The sequence below is a fragment of the Gallinula chloropus genome (genome assembly GCF_964237585.1).
Source record: "Gallinula chloropus genome assembly, chromosome: 7".
NCBI lineage: Eukaryota > Metazoa > Chordata > Aves > Gruiformes > Rallidae > Gallinula > Gallinula chloropus.
Genome location: NC_140092.1, coordinates 16,601,219 through 16,621,167, shown reverse-complemented (window position 1 = coordinate 16,621,167; position 19,949 = coordinate 16,601,219). Strand labels below are relative to the sequence as shown.

Here is a 19,949-nt window from a genome sequence, read left to right as displayed (position 1 = left end):
TAGAGATCAGAAACATGGATTCATCTAACGCAGCCTTGGTTTCCTTGTGCAGTCTGACTTTGGTCCTCCTATGTCAGTAGGCTGAGTCCAAAATGCTATTTTAAACTACTCATCTATGAAAGGTGAAACTCTTTATTATTCAGACCTGAGAAAAATACACTGCTTTGAAAGCATTTACTGGGGTGGGGTCAGACAGAATGGATCGTTACATGTCCTCTTTTATGTTTTGTTTGTGTGTTACATCTTTGCTCTCTTGTGTTTGTCACTTGTTTGCTCCCTTTCAACGGGCTGGGACTCCCATTCCTTCTCTCCTTATTTCCCCTAATTTATTTCTCTCCAAGTCTGGATCACTTTCCTATTTCTCCAGTGTTGTCTCTGGGTCTGTTTTATTTGGGTCCGTTTTATTTGAAGCAGAAGCTCCCTCTGCTGCTTTATTTTGTAGTCTGCAACTGGTACGGTCTAAAGAAACTGTAGGTTTCTGAAACCTGAGTAAGTTTGTTCCAGGGGCGTAAAGGACATTATTGAAAAATATAAAAAATAATTTTCATTTGAATTTTCAGCTATTTCTGAATCTAATAGCAGCATCAAGAAATTTCTCCATATTGAACTTAAATATATTTTCTAGAAACCTTTGTTTAAAATGTAATCTACTACCAGTAGCAAACCCCCCAAAAAATTGGGTGCATCTGAAAGTTTACAGTCAGCAAAACACATAATCGGTTCTTGGCATCTGCTTCCTTTCCAAAACTCTCACGCACCACACTGCTCCTATAAGGTGAAATACCTGTCTTTGGAGAAGACAAGCTACAAACTGACTTAACCAGCCAGGGGTTTTCCACAGACCTTACATGCACCAGTACAGACTTGCATCTGCTTTCATATTCCCAGTGGTAGACAGGCATAATTACTTGTCCATGAGTTAGCCTAGTGGTGTCAGCGAATTAAGGGCTGCCTAAAGGTATTTCAGTTTCTGTACAGTTTTGTGCCTTGCTGGGACTTGAATTCATCCAGGTTTTCTCATACAAGTGGTTGGGGCATCTTTACTTCCTCAGGCCACATTTAAATCAGCTGAAGGGACGGAAAGGTCATTGCTAATGTCAAAGCTGTTCCGTGAACCTCCTCCATGGCCCTGTTAGCGCTGAGCTCTGGCTTTGGCAGAGCAGAAACAAGACATGGGGTGTTTATGGCAAACACTGTACCAGAAGCATGGATTTCTGTAGTTAGCGCCTCTAAGTCCCTCCTTCCCTGTCATAGCAGAGGTGTGGTGCCTGCTGCCAGGCTCCAAGCTGCTCCCCTGCCATCAGTTGGAAGGTTGGATGGTTCGGGGTGAAAACAAACCTGCCAAACAGCCGGAATGTAAAAACAGCCGGTGGGCTATTGCATATAAAAGCTCGTAAAAAGCTGCAGGGGGGGGTTCAACTTCCTCTGCTGTCTAACTGTAGGTCTCACGGAGCTCTCCGAACCGGGGAGAGAAATCCCGCGGCCCCGGGACTGGGACTCGAACCCAACACCTAGAGCGGGTCTTTGCCCGTGCGCATGCGCGTCGCCGCTGGAGGGGAGGAGGGAGCGCGTGCTCGCGCCCCGCCCGGAGGTCGCGTGATCGGCAGGAAGGGTCGGGAGATGTTGCTGCTGCTGGAGAAGCTCCCGCCGGGACGGGCTCTCGAGGTGGGTTCCCTGGGGCTCCGGGCGGGCGGCTGCGGGGCCCCGGCGCTTCTGAGGCAGGCGGACTAGCGCCCGCTGTTCCGGTCAGCTGCTCGCCCGACGTAGGCGACTGCTTTCCGTGAGGACGGGGCCTCCGGGCCGCCGCCGCTGTGGAGCTGAGCAGCACTGGGGGCGCGGCCAGAGCAGGCGTGTAACCCCCGGTCCAGGCCGGGCGGCGTCCGATGACGCCCATCGGGGCTGGGGAGGGCAGTGTTGGCCGCGGAGAGACCGAGGTGCAGCGCTCTGGCGCCTGTGAGGGGGGCCGAGCCTTTCGTCCGCTGTCCCTCCGGGCTGCGGAGTGGTGCTGTTCCTCTCATCGGCCCCTCGGGGCTTCTCGAAACGAAACCAAAAGTACCGCCTCAAAACACGCAGGGGGTGTGTGTGCCTGTGCTCGCTCGGCTGGTGAGTATTGGAAACGGCCTTTGAGCACTTCTGGCGCGAGTCTCCCGCTTTCCGAGGGCTCAGCGCTGTAAGCCGCTGCTGAGGGAGACGGCCTGCTTGGGGTTGGACGGCTCGGCTGCTGCCGGAGAGGCTCCAGCCTTTTCCAGTAGTGGACTGACTGGGTTCGCTGCACTGTGGTGCACAAAGAAAAGTTACAATAGCAGGCCGGGAAGCCAAGCTTATAGAAAAGCCTAAGCGGTAGAGGACAGTGGCTTGGGAGGCTGGAGCAATGCACCGGCTTGGAGATCAGCATTTGGAGTGGTGCTTTGCATCCCGGCAGTCCCAGCGCAGAGGGGACTGGGGTGCCCGTTGGCGTGGTGCCTCTGCTGCTCAGCAGTATGTTAAGAGTCATGCACCGAACTATGAAGTCTAAGCATGAGGGCTCAGGGTGAATCTGAAACGTGTGATTTCTGCGGCCAAATCTCGTGAATTGATTTTGGGGGAGAGGGTAGGACAGTACGTATTCAATAACTGCCTCTATGACTTTGTAACAGTGAGGGGGCTGTACTCAGCAGGGGTTGAGACAGTAATCAGTGAAGGGAGGGGTGATAATTGCCTGGTCAGTCTTGTATCTGGTGTAAGTTAACTGTGGTAGAATTGTTCTTAAGTTATGTATCCCATTGTTTCAGTTCCTTCATAAAATAGTTGATGGCATATGTGGCCGTGCATATCCTCGGTACCAGGATTATGGCAGTATTTGGAGCTTGTCGGAGTGGATGGAGGTTTTAGAAGAAACAATGACTTATCTCAGAGCTGTGGTTGGTAAAACTATATCTGATGAAGAGGTAAGGGCTCATTATTTGACTCTGAGAGTTCATATTGGAGTGGTTAGTGTTGTAGTTTTAATACTAAAGTATTTTTGTAGTTTAGCATTTGAATAGTAGCAAACTAAGCCTAAACAGATTGCAGGACAGCAGCATTTAGAGATACACTGAAGAATTTTAAAAGAAAAAGTGAAATTGAACAGCCAAGGTATTTTGTCTCCACAGTTTGAAAGTTTGGAAACCTTCAAAGCTAAGTCTGTGCTGTTTGTGCATGTGATTTTTTTTTTTTTGTTTTGTTTTGATTTTAGGGTGGTGTCTCAGAAGGCTGATAAAGCCTCTATTATCTGGTCTCTTTTCATTTAAATGAAAAAAATTTTCTTATATGTTGCTGTGGTACATACTTACTCGAGCTATCAAATGTGGAGTAGCTGCTAGGGGTAGTACAAGAAAGATGAGATTATGGAGTTGAGTGTAACAGCTTTCCGGGTGTAAGCTTGGGTATCTACAGAGCGCAGTTGTTACAGGTGGTGTATGTTAACTGTGTGGTTTGCAGTTTAAGCAATCATTTTATTTTTTTGTAGGCTGCTCAGCAGATAAACGAGTTAAATTCAAACTATCAAGAAGCAATCACAAAATGCCTAAAAGGCAGAAAAGAAGAGATCAGGAATGCGCTAGTGGAAAAAGTAAATGCAATCTCTTCTGCCCAGCTGCAGGATTTTGACTGGCAGTTAAAGGTGAGAGTGTTGACTTAATATATGAAAGATGTGTTCTACAGCATAGAAATAACCACTGATATAGTCCTCTTAGGCCTGCTCATTCTGGAACATGGTTCAGTTTTTGCAGATGTCAGAAAAGTACGCTCTTGATAACACTTACGGGATTTGCCAGAAACTTGTAAAAATTCAAAAAGTAAAATCCTTTTTCTCTTACTCTACTCCCTGCTACACAACACACACACACCCTGTCCCCAAACTGTAATACCTATCTTGTTCCTAAAAGGAGATTGAGAATTATTCAGGAACACAGGAAAATTTTTTATGTTGTTAGGATTTTGAGGCTTGAATAGACAGTATTTCTACTTGAAGATGAAATATTTAAAATTAATTCAGGATGTGTTTCCCTGACTTATTTTGTACTTTGATAATAAAATAACTGTTTTGCCTGAAGTTGGATAGTGCTTTGAGGTTATGAGACAGTTGATTTAAATTAAGCTCATTGAAAGACTTAAAATATAAACAGTATAAGTAATGTTCTTTAGTTAGTCGATAGGAGGTGCTAAACAGTTTTGTAGAGCTGTTAAATAGTTTCCAGTTTCAAAAAAAGTGTTATTTTTGTGCAGCAAGCAGCTTTGCAAATTAGAGAGCAATGCTCACAACAGATAAGATTTTGTGAGAGCAAGTATAGTATTATATTATGCTTCATATGTCCTGGTAGTAGGGATTGGTCTCTTCCTAACTGCATTTACTGCTGAAAAACGTATAAACTAGATGTGTGTGAACTCTTGGGTTTTTTGCTTGTGGTTTCTTTTAAGTTTTTCTTCTGGGGGACTTTTTTTTCCTTTCTACTTTGCAAAACAAACTTCTGATGTATGAGCTATTGTATTTATTTTGCTTTAAACCACTTTTTTATTATTATTCCTGGGGTTGTTTACAGTATTTTTTTCTTGCTGTAGTTGACCTACCAAGGACATTGTTTCTCTTCTGCTATACCACATTCTGCTCTCTAAATAAATAAAATAAATACGTACAGTGCTGACCTATGGTATTATCAACTGATCTTTGATTTTAATGTATTTTAAAGGCCTTATTTATACTAGAGTATTATAGTAAACAAAAAAGTGCAATTGGTATGTAATCCTCTTCATCAATGTTTGTCAAACATTGTTTGTCAGATATCCTATTTGATCAGCTGTAAAGAGTGTTGAAAAATGGCCAAAGGTGACCTTTTTCTCCTAACTGCCCCCTTCTACAAGACCCTTCTCGCTTGATTACCAGAACTATTTGAATATAGTGGCATCAGAATTCCTATACTTCACTTTTAAGGATCCATGACCAAATACAATGTTTCTTTTCATCTAGAATGCAAAAATGTATCAGCCATGTAATTTTAAATTGTTTTAACAAATGCATTGCTATGAAGAGGAGTTTTAGTATTCCAGGATGATGTTGGTATTAACAAACAAGCAAATGTCCCAACAGTGGGGCAGGGGGCAAAACCAAAAACTGCAGATGTGACTTTTGTGGGAAGTAAGTTTTGTCATGTTGCTGTCTGTTCTGGTAGTATACTCTCTATATAATGTGATGCTATGAAAGATTAAGAGTTTAATGGCCCCACTTTATACTTTGTTGTTTGTTCCTCAATTTGTCTAGCTTGCTCTCTCCAGTGATAAGATCTCCATGCTGCAAATGCCGCTTCTCAATCTTGATTTGGATGTGAGAGAAAACGGTGAAATTAAGCCAATTTCTATAGAGATGAATAAGGAAGAGTTGCAGAACCTAATAAATGCACTGGAAGCTGCTAATAAGGTAGCTTTTACTGATACATCCTTTGCTCCTGACTTCTCATGTACTGAGTTGATTTTAATTGAAATTGTTCTGGTACCCTACTGAAAACCCAAACTCAGTAATTTATTGGGAAATTGACTGTAGAGTTACAGAAAGCCTTATGTAATGCAGGCCATCATGGGTAGACTTTGTGAGTTTTTTAGCACAGTTTAGTCTGGAATGTTTTAAAAATGTAATTATAATCCTGATGAGTAATATTCTGTTCAGAGCACCACTAAAAAGTCTTGCGAGAATATAGGAGGAGAAGCAAATTAAATGAAAAAAATGTCAAATGAGTGTTGGTTTTGATAGAATTTTAGTGTTTCCTATCTTCGTGAAATGTCAGTTGCTGGGAGTGCATACGAGAGTGGTGTTTGGTTCAGACCAAGTCTTTAATACCTATGGCATAGCAAACCAGGAAGAAAGTTACTAAGATTCCAATACAGTAACCCACTTAAACTTTTTAGAGTGTCTCAGATTTCTTGATAGAAAATACTACAGGAAGTGAGGATTTGAAGATAAATTGTTGAAAGAAGTGTCTTCAGACTTGCACCCTGGTGGCAACTGTGAATCCTGGAGGCCTGCCTTGTTCAGTTACCATTCAGTATTAATTCTAGCTCTGTTAGAAAGGAAAATAGTTGGGATTTTTAAAATGTGAAAATGTCTTATGTCTGTTACTTGAGAGAGGGAATTGTCTGACATCTTGCAAGATGGATGTGAAAGTGTTGTCTCAACATGTTTTAAAGTTAGCAGCCTCTAGTCGCTTCGTAACATTTAGCAATGAGTGGTTTCTTTAGATGTTAGATGTAATGTTGTTATGCTCTGGCTGGAATCTGTAGACCAACATTGAGGAAAAAATCTTTGTTGATACATAACTGAAAATAATAGTTTTGTAGCTCAGATAAATTCAAAATATTAACAGCATTTAAAGAGTCATTATGTCTATCAGTTACCTTAATGAGGCTGATGTGAGACCTATGAATAACTACATATGTCCCAATGAGATGAATGCACTAGTTCTGATGGAGGTGATGCTCCCATGAAATGAGAGCCCTTAACAGATTCCCTCCCTCTCACTCTTTTTTTTCCTCCAAAACTAAATTAAAAAGGTAACTTGTCATGAAATCTATGCAAGCAAGGTTTCTTTCCAGACAGATGTCAATCACCATATGCCTTTCGTTCTGATTGAAGGTCTTTGTGGAAGCTATGGGGTGTTATCATCGCCTTACTTTGTTTTATGTGCACACAAGGAAGAATTAATTCCGAAAGTGGTCCCTTGGTTCTGCTTTGTGAAGAAGGAATCTCACTGGACGTGGAAATTACCATCTTATTTTTTTGATTATAGGAAGCTAAGGAGTAGTTTGAGTGCAGTGAATGCTACAGAAAATTACTGGAAGTGATAGTTGGGTGAGGCTGTAAAATTGCTGGGAGGGGGATAGTGTTTTTTCCAGAGGAAAGACATGTTTATGCAGTTGAATATTATACTGTAACAGAAAGCAAAAAGCTCTGTTTCCTAGATTGCTTTAAATTTTCATCTCATCCAATGTTAATCTTGTTCTTCTCCTTTTTGAAGGTTCTCATGCAACTGAAATGATGGCGTTAAGATCATCGACAGTATTTGCTGGTAATGGTCTCCCGTGTGACTTGGGAGTGGGGAAAAAAAAGTTCTCTGCAAAGCCAAGAGTTGTTGATGCTATAAAATACTGAAGTGAGAAGGCTGTTATGACATGTGACCAAATAAGCTACTAATCCTTGTATAAAAATAATAAAATCTTGTATATGACTAAAAATACAGAATTCCAATGTATAGTTGCTTTTAGTACTAAAAATTTACGTAACTACCGAAAGGCACCATGACATGTGCCATATTTGTATTGGTTAAACTTTGGCAGCGACTGCCCAGCTGTCTATTAAAACCAGGGCCTCTTCCTTGCATAATGCTACCTGTATGTAAGGTGCTGTGATAATGAACATGACACAGGATTTGTAGCATTAATGTATTTATACTTGTAAATTTATACTTGTAAATAGTAAATAAATGCTTGATTTTGTGTGTAACTAATTGAAGTAAAATGTTTCTTCATTTATTAGTCATTTCTAGATGCTGGTGAAAGTCAGTTTTACAAACAAAAGCAGTATAGAATTGCAGAATGGCTGAGGTTGGAAGGGACATTTGGAAGGCATCTGGTCTGACCCTTCTTCTCAAGAAGGGTCACCCAGTGCAGGCTGCACAGGACCATACCTGGAGAGCTTTTGAATGTCTGCTAAGGATAGAGACACCACAACCTCTAGGTAAACCTCTTCAGTGCTCAGAAGTTGAGGTAGGAGTACTGGGGCTTTAATCAGAGTAGAGTTTGGGGGTTTAGCTCAGATTTTGTATCTTGGTTGATGGCCTTTCACTTGAATATGTTAGTGTTTTCAAAAGGGACTGCAGTGCTGAAGAGGAGCTGGCCTATGTAAACTGTGGAAAGGATATTCCCAGCTCAATTAATATAGCACAACTGGTACATCCTCATCTAAACCTTTCCTAAACCAGTTTGGGTTTTGATTGTAGTATGTAATGAAAGCTAGAAGCCAAAACATTAAAAAAGAGTACACAAGGGATTTTAATGCTTTCTATTATTTGTTAGTGTTCTTCCCTTTGTAAAGAGAGATTTTCTGTATGGCTTCCGTAAATACTGATGTGTACTTCTCAACATGGACGTATATATACATGTATGTTTTGTATATAGAAGAAAGCAAAGACTTGATGACTTACCTTCTTCCTAGTTTCAAAATCAGGGTCCTGAGCTTCTTCCACTATAGTTCATTGTGCAACAGATTTTCGTATAAGCTAAGTGTAAAAATAATACATCCAGTGTATTGGACTTCAGAGGGATTCAGAGAAGAGGGGGACAAGAAGCTCTTTTATAGACAGGCCTCTCTGAAAAGGATTTTGATAGGCCTCATGGGTAGGAAACCTAAATATATGTTTCTAATATTAAAACTAGCACAGAAGTTTTATGGGTCAATTTTTTTTTTTAAAGTGTATATGAAATGTAGCAAGTTTTCCTTTTATTTGGTACTGGTACATGCATTCAGATGTGCTTGTTCAGTGTCAGCAATTCAAAAAGATGAGAAAGTGGAGAAGGGTGAAGAGTCATAAGAATGAAAAACTGAAAAATGTATCTTACAGCAAAAGGGCATCAGTCTTTGAGAGCTGTGGCTTGATCGTAGTCTAGAACATACATGAGCAATGCAAATTTGGTAACGGATTAGATAACAGGGAAAGACCTTGCATAAGTGGTACCAAATTCAAGCTAAAAAAAAAAATCAGGTTGGAATTAATATGCTAATGACACTTATAAAAAAAAAATCCTGGAAAGAGTCGCTACTGGTTGCCCAGTATGTTCAGGAGCGTGCTGTTCTTTAGTTGTGAGTGTAAGGAATAAATTGATCAAGTCATAGGTATATTTGACTCTGCTTTTCCCTTTCCTCTAGACCTAGATGCTTTATAGACCAACGAATACACTGCCTTATGCATTTAAATGCTTCATGGATTGTATGATACATATAGAAGGTGTAAGTGCTATAGCTTTCATTGTACTGTATAGCTTATGTTGCTGAAGGGCTTCTGTACAGAAAAGAGGCTTAATTTTTGGTAAATCTTTAACTGATTTTATTGTTGACACACTTTTTATCATTTAGGACAAAAGGACTGAAAACTATTCCTTTTACTCACAGTAGCAGAGTTAACAAACAGCAGTTTATTTCATATGCATGTATGCTATCAAGTTTGGGATGTCATTTGGATAGAAGATACTTGTGTGCCGATCCACTTACACAATTTATAGAGGTACTGTGAACACATTTAAGAAAGCAGGTATGTAGAAAGTGTGTACTTCAAAGGATATTACAGTGAATGTTTAAAACTTACTTTGCAGTATATTGCTGAAGAGAACTTTTGTGTTGCTACCTCTTCATTTTCAAAGATTAATTGTTGCAAAATGCCAGAAATTTTTCGGCAGTGTTCTACCTTGTCTCTACAATAAAAGGCCACAGTGCATAACTTCTATTTTTACACTCAACGTATGAAACCTGGGTTGCTAAATCTTCCACACATCTAGCTGATAGCATCTACATTTAAAAAAATTGCTTTCTATTTAAAAATATTTCTGACTTTTTCTTAGTAGCAGGGACTATAGAAGTTTATATAATTTAATTTTAATTTTACAGCAAGTTATGTAAAAATCAATTTACAGTTACTACTTTAAGAGTATGTGGTTGCATATGTTTGTCCTGTCCTTCACAGCAGCATTGAACAGGAAAGGCTGAAGGATCCTTTTGCAGTGAATTTTGCTTTAAAAAGACAGTTTTTGTTATGATGTGACAACAGTAAATATGCAATGAGCTGCTTTTCTTGAAGGCATTAGACTTTATTGAAAAGTTGGAGTATTTTTTTATATAGCCATCAAAATGCTGGTTTTTGACAGGGGACATAACACCATGTGAATGGCTAAGAAGAAGAGCACCAGTTGACAAGCAGTTGAGAACTAGCAGCTAAAACACAATTGTCATGGAATTGCATTTGAAACCTGTGTCCTGACCTTAAATCTCTACAGAAATGAACTATTATTGTAAGGCACATAATGGCTGTGATTGAGGAGAAAGTAAAAGGACTGAACACAATGAAGAAGTGAGCTTGTTGCTGTGTACTTTGTACCATCTATCAGAAAATGGTTTCATTCTGTCTGTTCTGAGAAGTAGGTACTTCTGGAGCGAGCCAGGTCTTCAGTTGTGACAGATAAGGCATTTATGGAGACTGTACCAGGCCAAATTAATGCAAAAAGCTGGAGATTTCACAAAATCCTGATGGCATCAGTAGTTTTCAACTACTGATGGCAGCTTCAACATCTGGTTCAATGAATGAAGATAGACATCAAAATGTAATGAAAAGAGAAAACATATATGTAATGGAAATATCTAAAACAAGTTCCTGTGGCCAGAAGCATGTCTATCAAGTATGGCTGGCCATGCTCCCTTCCAGGCTGAAGAACTGGAGGTTAGGTAAGGACGTTGGCATTAAGTTTCCATACAGAAGTTTGTGCATAAGACAGAGCACTGTAATACATGTTACAGCCCTGGAGGAACTGTACACTGGGACCAGAGTTAAAATACAGGTACCACACCAGTAGCAAAAAGCCACGGAGGGATTATGATGCTGAGTGGGCAAATGAAAAGATAGTAACCATCATAAATGTATTGGTGAAACCTCTGTGGTCTTGCAAGTACTATGTACAGACCTCTTAAACATGTAATTATGATCAGAAAGAAAACTTTATGCAGGAGGCTCTTTGAACCAGAAGTACTAATAAAAATAGTGCTTAGAATGGGCAAGTTGTATGAAGGTGTAAAAAGCACCTACAGAAATTCACATTGCATTAACAGACCTGCTATTTGAACCAGAAAATGCAGCATATCTTGATAGGAAATACAGACGTGTATAGAAGTATAACTAATGCTAATTGCCATGCATTCATTGCACTTCATTTTATAGAAATCTTCCCTTGATTTCAGAAAATTCATAATTTTCATGATCAATCATCCCAGCTTTGATCTAGGTGCACACTAGAGTGAATCAGAAGTGGATCTGACCAGCAAGCTGTTGGTATGAATGTGCCTACTGTAATAAATCTGCTTTTGCAACAAAGCAATTGTGGACATGAAGTACTTGTTCTACAGGCTTATACAGACCTTTTAAAAACACATTTCTGAGTTCTGGAGCAAGAATTAGATAAGAAACATGCTGAAACATGACTCTGCATTTATGTGAAAACTGGATTTTAAGAGCCAGTAATGCCTTGTCCTGAAGTATGTGCACTTTGCTATCACTTTGAGTTGTGAATTAGTATTTACAAGGAAGTATTAGAAATAAAGGTATTTTTATTTTTCTGGTACCAGAAGAGGCTGTCATAAGCACATCAAGATTTTTTTTTTTGTTTTTAAAATCCACTTTAATTACATGTGGCAATATTCTGCACTTCCCTCTGTAAATCTATAGTCTATGCATACTTTAAGACTACTCCAGAAAGAGAGCACTGCCAAAACGTAGAAAAGGGGGAAAATGCCACAAGGATTCATCCTTTGGATTTTACAAGCTTGTGTGGTTTGCATCAGCAGGCTGCTCTGTGGAGAAGTAGTTGCAGGAGCAGAACGTGGTTCATGGGTGACGTATTGGGTGTTCAACTCTTCATATTACTTGTGACTGGGAATTTTACTTTGAGGTACTTTTCATATGTGCTAGTACCAGTCCTACATTGAGAAGGCTGTGGCTATTTTTTAGCATCAGGTTAGTCAGCTAATTTAACTAATACATTAATGAAGGACATTGGAAGATGTGCTGACTTTTTTAACTGGAAACTACCTACAGGTCCATAAAGACTGCTTTGGTGTTGGGCTTTTTTGGGGCAAGGTTTTCTAGCAATCATATACATTAAATAACATTTGTTTTGTTGTTGTTGACTACATTAAAAGAAGGAATTTTGTTTCTTGGGAATGCACAAGTTTCAGATTTCCCGTATTTCTTTCAATATTGTTGTAGATGGGAGCCAGAGCATTGGATGGTCTGATGAGGACTGCTATGGTAGACCTTTGCAAAACCCAATCCTGAATTCTTGTGCCAAAGTCTCACTCGGCTCTTTCTTCAAATGAAGATTTGCCACCTTTGTGGCTGCTGTTTGCTCCTGCACATGATATTCAGTTAGTTGCATCAGAAAATCTAAAAAATCAAGTAATATGTTGTCAGCTAGACAACAGCAAAAGGCATTGCAGAGACACGAATAAGGAAACTGATATCGTTGCAGATGCAAAGGTTGCTGATGCTCTCACTGAAATGCATAATCTTCCAGAGGAAAGTGGTATTTTTGCAAACATTTTTGGAGGTGTAATGTCTATTTTATACTTTTCTTTAAGACTGCAGATATAGGCAGTGGTGAGTTAAAAGACATTGATCAGAGACCGTTTCAAGAAGGGTGACATGCTTCTGTTGCCATGTAACTATCTTAGCTCCTTATTGGTGATGACACTCAATGGATCTTGCCAGGAATAAAAGTGTGAAAGGATGACTGCCAGGCTCTTTCTTAGACTGGCAGCGACGCAAGGCAAGAAGGGATGTTTTTTGCAACAGTTGTAGGTTCAAAATTACTTGTAAAATAATTAAGAAGTATGCCAAGGAGCAGACGAAACAATTAGGGTTCACTCTGCAGTCCAAGACAGTAAGTAGAACAAAGTCATGTGGTTTTCTTTTAAGAAACATCATATTTCTCATTTGTTTCTTAATTCTTTCACCTTGTGCATATACATTTTGGTATCATTACAAGTTGAAATGCTCAGTGTTCTGTGATCTGCTGCCTTTGTGCTGCAGGGTGGGTACCCATGGAGATAGGAAGAAATATACACTCACAGGCATGATATTTTTTTATGCTTTGCAATGCAGAAGCCATTTAAAAATATTTTTGTACAGAACAGGTATAACACAACCCCTTCCCCCCCCTTTTTTTTTTTGACTAGTAGTTCCAAGGTAGTCTTAGCAATACATCCTCAGTATGTGGGAACTCATGAGAAGGGGCAGAGGTTTGTTGGTGATGGGAACCAGAAGCAGCTGGTGGCAAGTAGTCATCTGCCCTGGGTAACTTTCCTTGCTTTATTTCAGGAAGTCCCCCACTTGCAGTACAAGGGTATGGAACATGAAGGGTGAACAAGGTGAACCAGCAAATTCTCTGTTGTTCAGTGGTAGCATAATGCACAGGAATGTTGTCAGAAATATTCCTGCTTACTGAAAATACTATTTTTTGTGACTAAGGTTGGGGTTCACAGAGTCTGTCTCTGCCAGAGAAGAGGGGTGAGCTTACATGAGCTTTGCCTTCTGCTCACCTAGCTGCTTTGTTGAAATTTGTAGGAATGTAGTGTCTCATAGATGCTTACTGTTCTGTTATCTTTTGGTTGAAATTGCAAATGAATTAAAACATTGTTAGGATACCCCTAGGTATGCGCACAAACACACGCACTCCAGACAGTAGAAGCTCATATCCATGGGAAACTCAACTAACAAGGACTTCCAGTGCAAATTACAGGAGACTGCTGCACAGACTGTAAGGGGCTTTACCTGAAATCTAATTAGCAATAGGGCCTTATCTATCCTGGTTCCTAAGGACATGCAAACTAACTATTAAAGTGATGGAGCTTAGCATTGCAGAATTTTTCATGCTGTTGCTTAAAGCTAGCCAGAGGACTCCAACCTATTGATGGGAATAAGTAGTGTTTCTTTAGTACCCACTAATTCCTAGCTCCAGGTGGCAATGTATGTGGCTGCCCCATAAGTAACCAAATTTTTCCTTCCCATGCCTCTAACAACCACTGCCTTTTCCTTGCTGCCAGGCTATTGTTCTCAAGTGAGAAATGCTTTCTTGGTTTTTTGGTTGGTTGTTTTTTTTTTTTTTTCCCTAAAAGTAGTTGAAAGAGGGAAAGTGTGCTAGTTACGTTTATGCACCCTGTTCCCAAGTTTTGCTTTTAATTCTTTTAAGCCTTTGAAAGGGGTTTTAGTTTAAATCCAATGCACCTTGCAAGCTTTTATGCCAAATTCTGTTTTCTTTACCAGAATTAGTGGTTAAATGTGCAGATGGCAGCTCAGTGGGAAGCAGGAGATGCTGGCTCTGGGCTAAGATACTGCCAACCTGCAGTAAGTGGCTCTTGCCTCTGTATTTGGTGTGGTTATTGGCCCTGCTGCAAAACTTTGCTCAGAGGGCTGGCAGTTGCATCCTCACTTGAGATTGCGGCTTCCAGCTCAGTGCAGCCTGGCCTTGGTGTCTGCCATTCAAAACTGGCAGCAGGGCTGGGGTTGGTGTCAGTGGTGGGTGTTGAAGGACTCCTGATGCGTGAGGGTGGACCTTGCTATTTTGGAACATGGGGTTCTGAAGGAGTTTTGCATTTGCACTGTTCTTGGTTTGTTGAGGGCCCTTCTTCTGGTCCATACCCTATTTTTTTTTTAACCCATGTGTCTAACATCTGTGCATGAAACGAGCTGGATGATCCCTGAGCTAGAAACTCTGTATCCAGGTGCTAGGAGCCTACAAGAAAACATGCTGAAGACCTACAAACCTGATCTATACTCTCACAATAGAAGGTAATGGATCCTTTTTATTACCTAAATTCCTGTTTCAGTATCAAATTGGATGTTGACTCTTCCTAATGCCCGCTATAGCTGTAAGGAGGGATGGTAATGTCTCCACACCACTGGGGCTGCTGGGGCAAATTACTGGCCTGTGGTCTGTCTGTGTCTATCTGTGGGAAATCAGGTAATGTGAAAATATGGGTCACTGATAGTTGTTTTTCTCAGTCTTACATTACAAATCTGCAGAACGTGTTGCTTGTGTTGAATTTATTTCTGTGTATGGCCACAAAGCTGGCAAGTTCACTGGCTCATGGCTTGCTCTCTAAAGTCTGGGGCTAGCTCATTGATTTCAAAACTGTTTGATGGGGTGTGTGGTTGGAATGGAGAGCATATACAGCCCTACTGCTGACTTCCTCCTGGGGCTGTTTTTTCTCAGTTATGGGAAGTTCAGTTTGCTTAGCAAGCAAGATTTCCTTAGGTATTGCTTATTTGATGATAAACTATTATTTTATGAAATGCTTCTGTTGGCTTGAAAATATTTTTGATCTAAACATTTTAGTTTGACTAAAAAAAATAATCAAAATGCCCCATGAGGGATGATGTGTGACAGTTCTTATTTTTGTTGCTGATATGGTGCAAATGTTGAAAAATTAATTGGAGTTGTTTTAGGGTGAGGGTAGGCATACAAGTTATACCCTGTTCAGAAGAGCCATTTGACTGAATTAGTATTTGTCCTGAATTACTTAAGGTTGTACCCAGTGACTGGTTTATCTGCTAAAATTGCACAACTCCTTAACAGACTGGAGGTTGAGAGTTGTAGCAGAGAAGACAGCTGAGGAGACCACCTGTGTGCCTCCTCAAATTTGGGATGAGACTGGGACTTTGGAACTCAGAGAAGAAAACTATAATCTCTTTTGCAGCCTTATATTTTTTAACAAGTAAATTATCCCTTTTTCCTTTGTTGTTTGATCACACTCTTTCTGCAGAAGCCTGCAGCACACAGTAAGGGAAGGGGCAACAGGTCATGATCTATTAGGAGCTCCAGGTCTTGCAGGATGTGACAAACACTAACATAGAGTTATTTAATTTATTACTATGTTCTGATTAAAAAGTTGTCATCTGGTGATAAGGTCATCAGTTAACCTTACTGCCAGGCAACAAGATGCTTTCCACATCACTCATTTGTAGTCCCTATGAACTCCTGACTGTCCTGATCAATGTTTCTTGCTGTACCAGCTGTCATTTGTAACAGTCATGTTGGTACTGAAATAGACTCTTGGCTTGTGTATTTTGACTCTTCTGAAAGTAGGAAACAATTTCAAGGCAAAGTAAACTCAACTGATTGATACTATTCTATTTGAATGAAGTGGCATGTTAGGTACCATAGTGCAGACACAGCGAGGAAAATGGCAATAGAGAAGGAAAATGGATTTGATACAGACAGATGACTGTGTATTGTTCCTCAGTTGTGTGTGGTTTACTAACACTTTGCCTGAGGCTCCTTGGCTGGAGTTGTGTCAGGTGATAAGCAGTGAGTGGGGAGAGTCAGCTCCTCAGTAGCAGTGTGACCAACATTACCAGTGTACCCTAAGGCTCAGTTGTATCTCCTGTTCCTCAGCAGAGTAAGGGAATCTGCAGGAAACCATATGCAGAGTTCTCAGATCTCAGGCATCTGCTGGCTTTTGGGAGGAATTGTTGCAATTATCAGCCACAGCAAACCTGGGAGTGAAGAAAAGTGCCCACCTTTGAGCTGGGGTGTCCCTTAGGAATTGCATCCAGGAACAAACGCATGTTTGCTGTCTACTTTTTAATAGAAAATTACAGATGACACATTTATTCTCATCAGTTTCAACTTTGTTACTTTGTGGAAATAATAAAATTCCAGTTAGATCCAGTCAGCTGATTCCTTTGTTGGAAACTCAGTGGGATTTGTCTCTGCTTACCCTTTCTGTCTTTTGAAGATTCCTGCCTCTGACAATGTGAACTGATTTACACCTCCTTGAGTGGTACTTCTCACAGACACTATGGAAATACTTCCTAGTATAACTATTAACTTTGTAATGATGTATGATGCATAGTTATAATCTTTCAAACAGTTATTTATTCAAATGTCTTTATGCTTTAAATACTGAAAGACTGTGATGTGAGTACTGCTTTAAGTTCTTTTACTGTCTTGTTTGGAAGCATGTTGCTATGGGGTGCCAATATGGGGTGAGAAATACAATAGGATTAATTTTTATTCTTCTTAAAGATATAAAGAGGTACAGGAAGGTCCTGGGTGATTCACAAACTGAAAATCAAGGAATAGTGCTCTTGCTGCAGATGCTCTTTAAGAGCATCTGTACTATTCTGATATGAATGTAGTGAGGCTGGTTTGTTGGTTTTGTTTTGAAAGCTCAGATCTAAAAGTATTCAATGGTTGGGTATCTTACCTTGAACATGTAACATTATGGCTACTGCAGTTCTCCAGAGTTAAGGAAATTGAGAAGGAAAATAAATGAGTCTAATGATGTTAATCTATGGTGATGTTATTGCATAAATTAGTGGACATAATACAGCCAGTAAACAACATTGAAAAGAATAAACGTGATAGGAAAGACCATCCTGGACCACTTGTCTATGGAGTTAACATCAGTCAAATCAGGGATTTTGACTTTGATCTGGGATGCTCTTCTTCGCAAGCGTCCTTTTTTATGAAGCCTGTGCCTGTCCAGACTGCTCCTACTGTAGAGGTCTCTGCTGGAAGTGGCTCTTCTGTACTGCAGGTTGGCACTGTCGTACGTGTACGTGGTGGTGCGGGGGCCGTGGAGGCTTGTGAGCACATCTGAGCTGCTGACGTCATTTCGTATTTCAAGTGGGCTAAGCAGCATGTTTCCATGGGGATCAACCTGTGTCAAGGAAGGAATGTGAATTAGACAAGTTCCTCAGCCCAAGGTGTCTCCCAGATGGACAGGTACCTTCTGGCTCTCCTGCCAAGGTACTCTAGTGGCAGTTGGATATTGATGGAAGTGAAAATACGGTTTCCTGACTGGTGTGAAATTATCCATTTGGCATCTAAGTGTCTTCCATGTTTACCCAGGTCTTTGGCCTGGGACCTTTTGATTCAGTTACTTATCCCCTGTAAAGTGTTTCCTAATTTTATCTTTAACTTAGATCATGGTCTTTATGGAATACTGAGTTTTAATGACTGGTGACCTGACACCCTAAACTTACATGTACTCAAGGTGAAAAAAATAAATGTGGCTTTCTGTCAATTTTATACAGTTTTAGTGCTGTAGGCTAGTTTCAAGATCAATATTGTAACAATGGGTTCATCATAAGAAGAACATGCAGGTACATGTGTGTTTTGTCAGTTATTGTAATAACACTTGTGATAAGAAATAATTTTGGAGAATTGTTGTATTGCAGGGATGGAAATCTCTGCTCCCCACAGCATATCATTAACTTCCACACATGCAGATAGAATAATCCACATTACTCAATGAGACCTCACATGCAGTTGCATTTTTCTATGTCAATACCAGAAGCAGTTGATTCAGGTATGCTTATCACTTACTTTATTTGTACTGTTAGTTGGACAGGGCACTGAGGAAAGAACTGGAAACTGCAACCAGTATGTACATGTCTGGTGTAAACAATACCTGTATATATTTATATAAGATATTTTATATATGAATGTAAATAGCCATGAATGGCTGCAAAGTGTTTATCTTCTCCTTCATCTTCAGTTTTCTACATGTTTGTAGTAAAACATCTTTTAGGAGAAGTTTTTTAGTGTTTCCAGGATGGCTCCTGACTTCTCCTTAAAGAATTCTTAGTTGCTTCAAATTCCAAGACATTTAAAAATCCACTGTAGCTCCTCTGAGGGAAATACATACAGGACACAGACATCTTAAATGAAACTTCAAAGACTTCACTTTGAGTCTTGAGTTAAATTTTTGGTTTGTAAACTGTGGCACTGGACCTACCCCAGAAGAATTACTCATTGACAGTATCTGGCCTTGTGAAGCACCAGCGGTATGCAATGCTTTGTGCTCTGAGCTTTAGTTTTTTAGCAAGACACAGCAGAGCTAGGGAACAGTATAATAGCCTACAGCAGATTTGAGGTAGGTTCAAGAAAAATCTCCAAGCAGAGTACATGGGAAATCCAGTCTCTGGGGGTTGCAGCGGAGGAAAGCTGGAAGCCAGAGAGAACCTCAGTTCCACCTGGCAGCATGGAAGATGTTCCTTCCCACTGCCGGAAGGAGATGACTTTCTGTGATGACTGCTGGAGTATTTACACTGTGCCAGTCTTAGTACTTACTAACTGAAAACAAAGAAGATAAGGGGCTATTAGAGCAAAACCCACCCAGGAGACCCAGGGTAATAAGTCACCACAGATAGGAAATGCTGTAGTCAGGCTTGGCAATGATTCTGTGCATGCTGAAATGAGCCTTTAGTGGGAACATCCCAGTTCCCACCACTGTTTCGGTGAGAGGAGCTCACATATTCTGGGCTAGAGGGACCAGCTGGTCACAAGCCAGCATGGTGTTTGCAGTCTTTACTTCAGATATGGGCTACCCAGTTGATAATTTTTAGGTCAAGTCTTCAAATTTAGGCAGAAGGAGTGTCTAAGGTAGGGGTTCCTACTTCCCAGGGGGCTGTTCCTTACTCCTAAGTTCTGACATATTCTGTGGAAAAAGTAATGATCTCAGAGTTGTCTCTGTGTTAAAAAAATATAATTTTGTAATTAATTGTCAGTAGTTTTTATAGGTCAACCTTTTCTTCCCAGTTTTAAAAAATAGCTGCCTTTGATTACATAATCTAAGGTAATTGACTTGAGTGTTATAATAGTAGTACCAGTAGCACAAGCATCATTAAGCAGTTATTACGGCTTCTCTTTTGTGAAGACAACTCATAACAGCCTCCAATCTAAAGTGATTAATAGGGATGTTTCTTAAGCTAATACACCCTGACAGTTTATTATAAGCCAAGCAGCATATGAGTTCCCACTTTAAGTGTTATGAATGAACCTGCTATATTTTAAAATGAGTTTTATTTAAATCATTTTAGGCAGGGTGATCTGTATACATCACGGAGCAATTCAGTCATTGAATTGCAGTCTTTGCAATTCACAGCAAAGAGCCTTATACTGAGCTTGAATAAATTAGCTCAGAGAAGTATATAAGCTCTTATATGTCTGAGACATGAGGATGGACTGATAGTTAATTTCTGACATCATTAAGAAACCTTTTAGAACATACTGAAGTTCACTCCAAAATATTCTTAAAACTTGTGCAGGTAAGGTTTTGTTACTGAAGCACAGGAATTCTACAAATTCCTGTAGAAATCTGGGAAAAATACAAATTCAGG

The 19,949-nt window shown here is 40.1% G+C and overlaps 2 protein-coding genes across 2 annotated transcripts in view; one reads left to right on the top strand and one right to left on the bottom strand.

Annotated features, from left to right (window-relative positions):
- The first annotated feature begins 1,460 nt into the window (after positions 1-1,460).
- COMMD8 (COMM domain containing 8) lies at positions 1,461-7,507 on the top strand. The gene is made up of 5 exons (XM_084266717.1): positions 1,461-1,665; positions 2,772-2,927; positions 3,488-3,640; positions 5,276-5,431; positions 7,023-7,507. Exons 1-5 carry the CDS (start codon positions 1,537-1,539, stop codon positions 7,041-7,043), a joined length of 615 nt encoding a protein of 204 aa, XP_084122843.1. The 5' UTR covers positions 1,461-1,536; the 3' UTR covers positions 7,044-7,507.
- Positions 7,508-17,137: 9,630 nt separating this feature from the next.
- Positions 17,138-19,949, bottom strand: part of GABRB1 (gamma-aminobutyric acid type A receptor subunit beta1) — a gene marked incomplete at both ends in the record, with an annotated part of 124,541 nt that continues 121,729 nt past the window's right edge. Inside the window, one exon of the mRNA XM_084266964.1 lies at positions 17,138-17,485. Coding sequence (XP_084123090.1) covers positions 17,138-17,485 — 348 coding nt within the window. The remainder of the gene's footprint in view (positions 17,486-19,949) is intronic.

What these genes read in the sequence shown, in the direction of transcription:
- COMMD8 (XM_084266717.1), top strand. Translation starts at nt 1,537, where the DNA reads ATGCGCGTCGCCGCTGGAGGGGAGGAGGGAGCGCGTGCTCGCGCCCCG. An exon ending in CGCCGGGACGGGCTCTCGAG is followed by an intron (nt 1,666 to 2,771) that starts GTGGGTTCCCTG and finishes CCATTGTTTCAG; the next exon opens with TTCCTTCATAAAATAGTTGA. An exon ending in CACTGGAAGCTGCTAATAAG is followed by an intron (nt 5,432 to 7,022) that starts GTAGCTTTTACT and finishes TCCTTTTTGAAG; the next exon opens with GTTCTCATGCAACTGAAATG.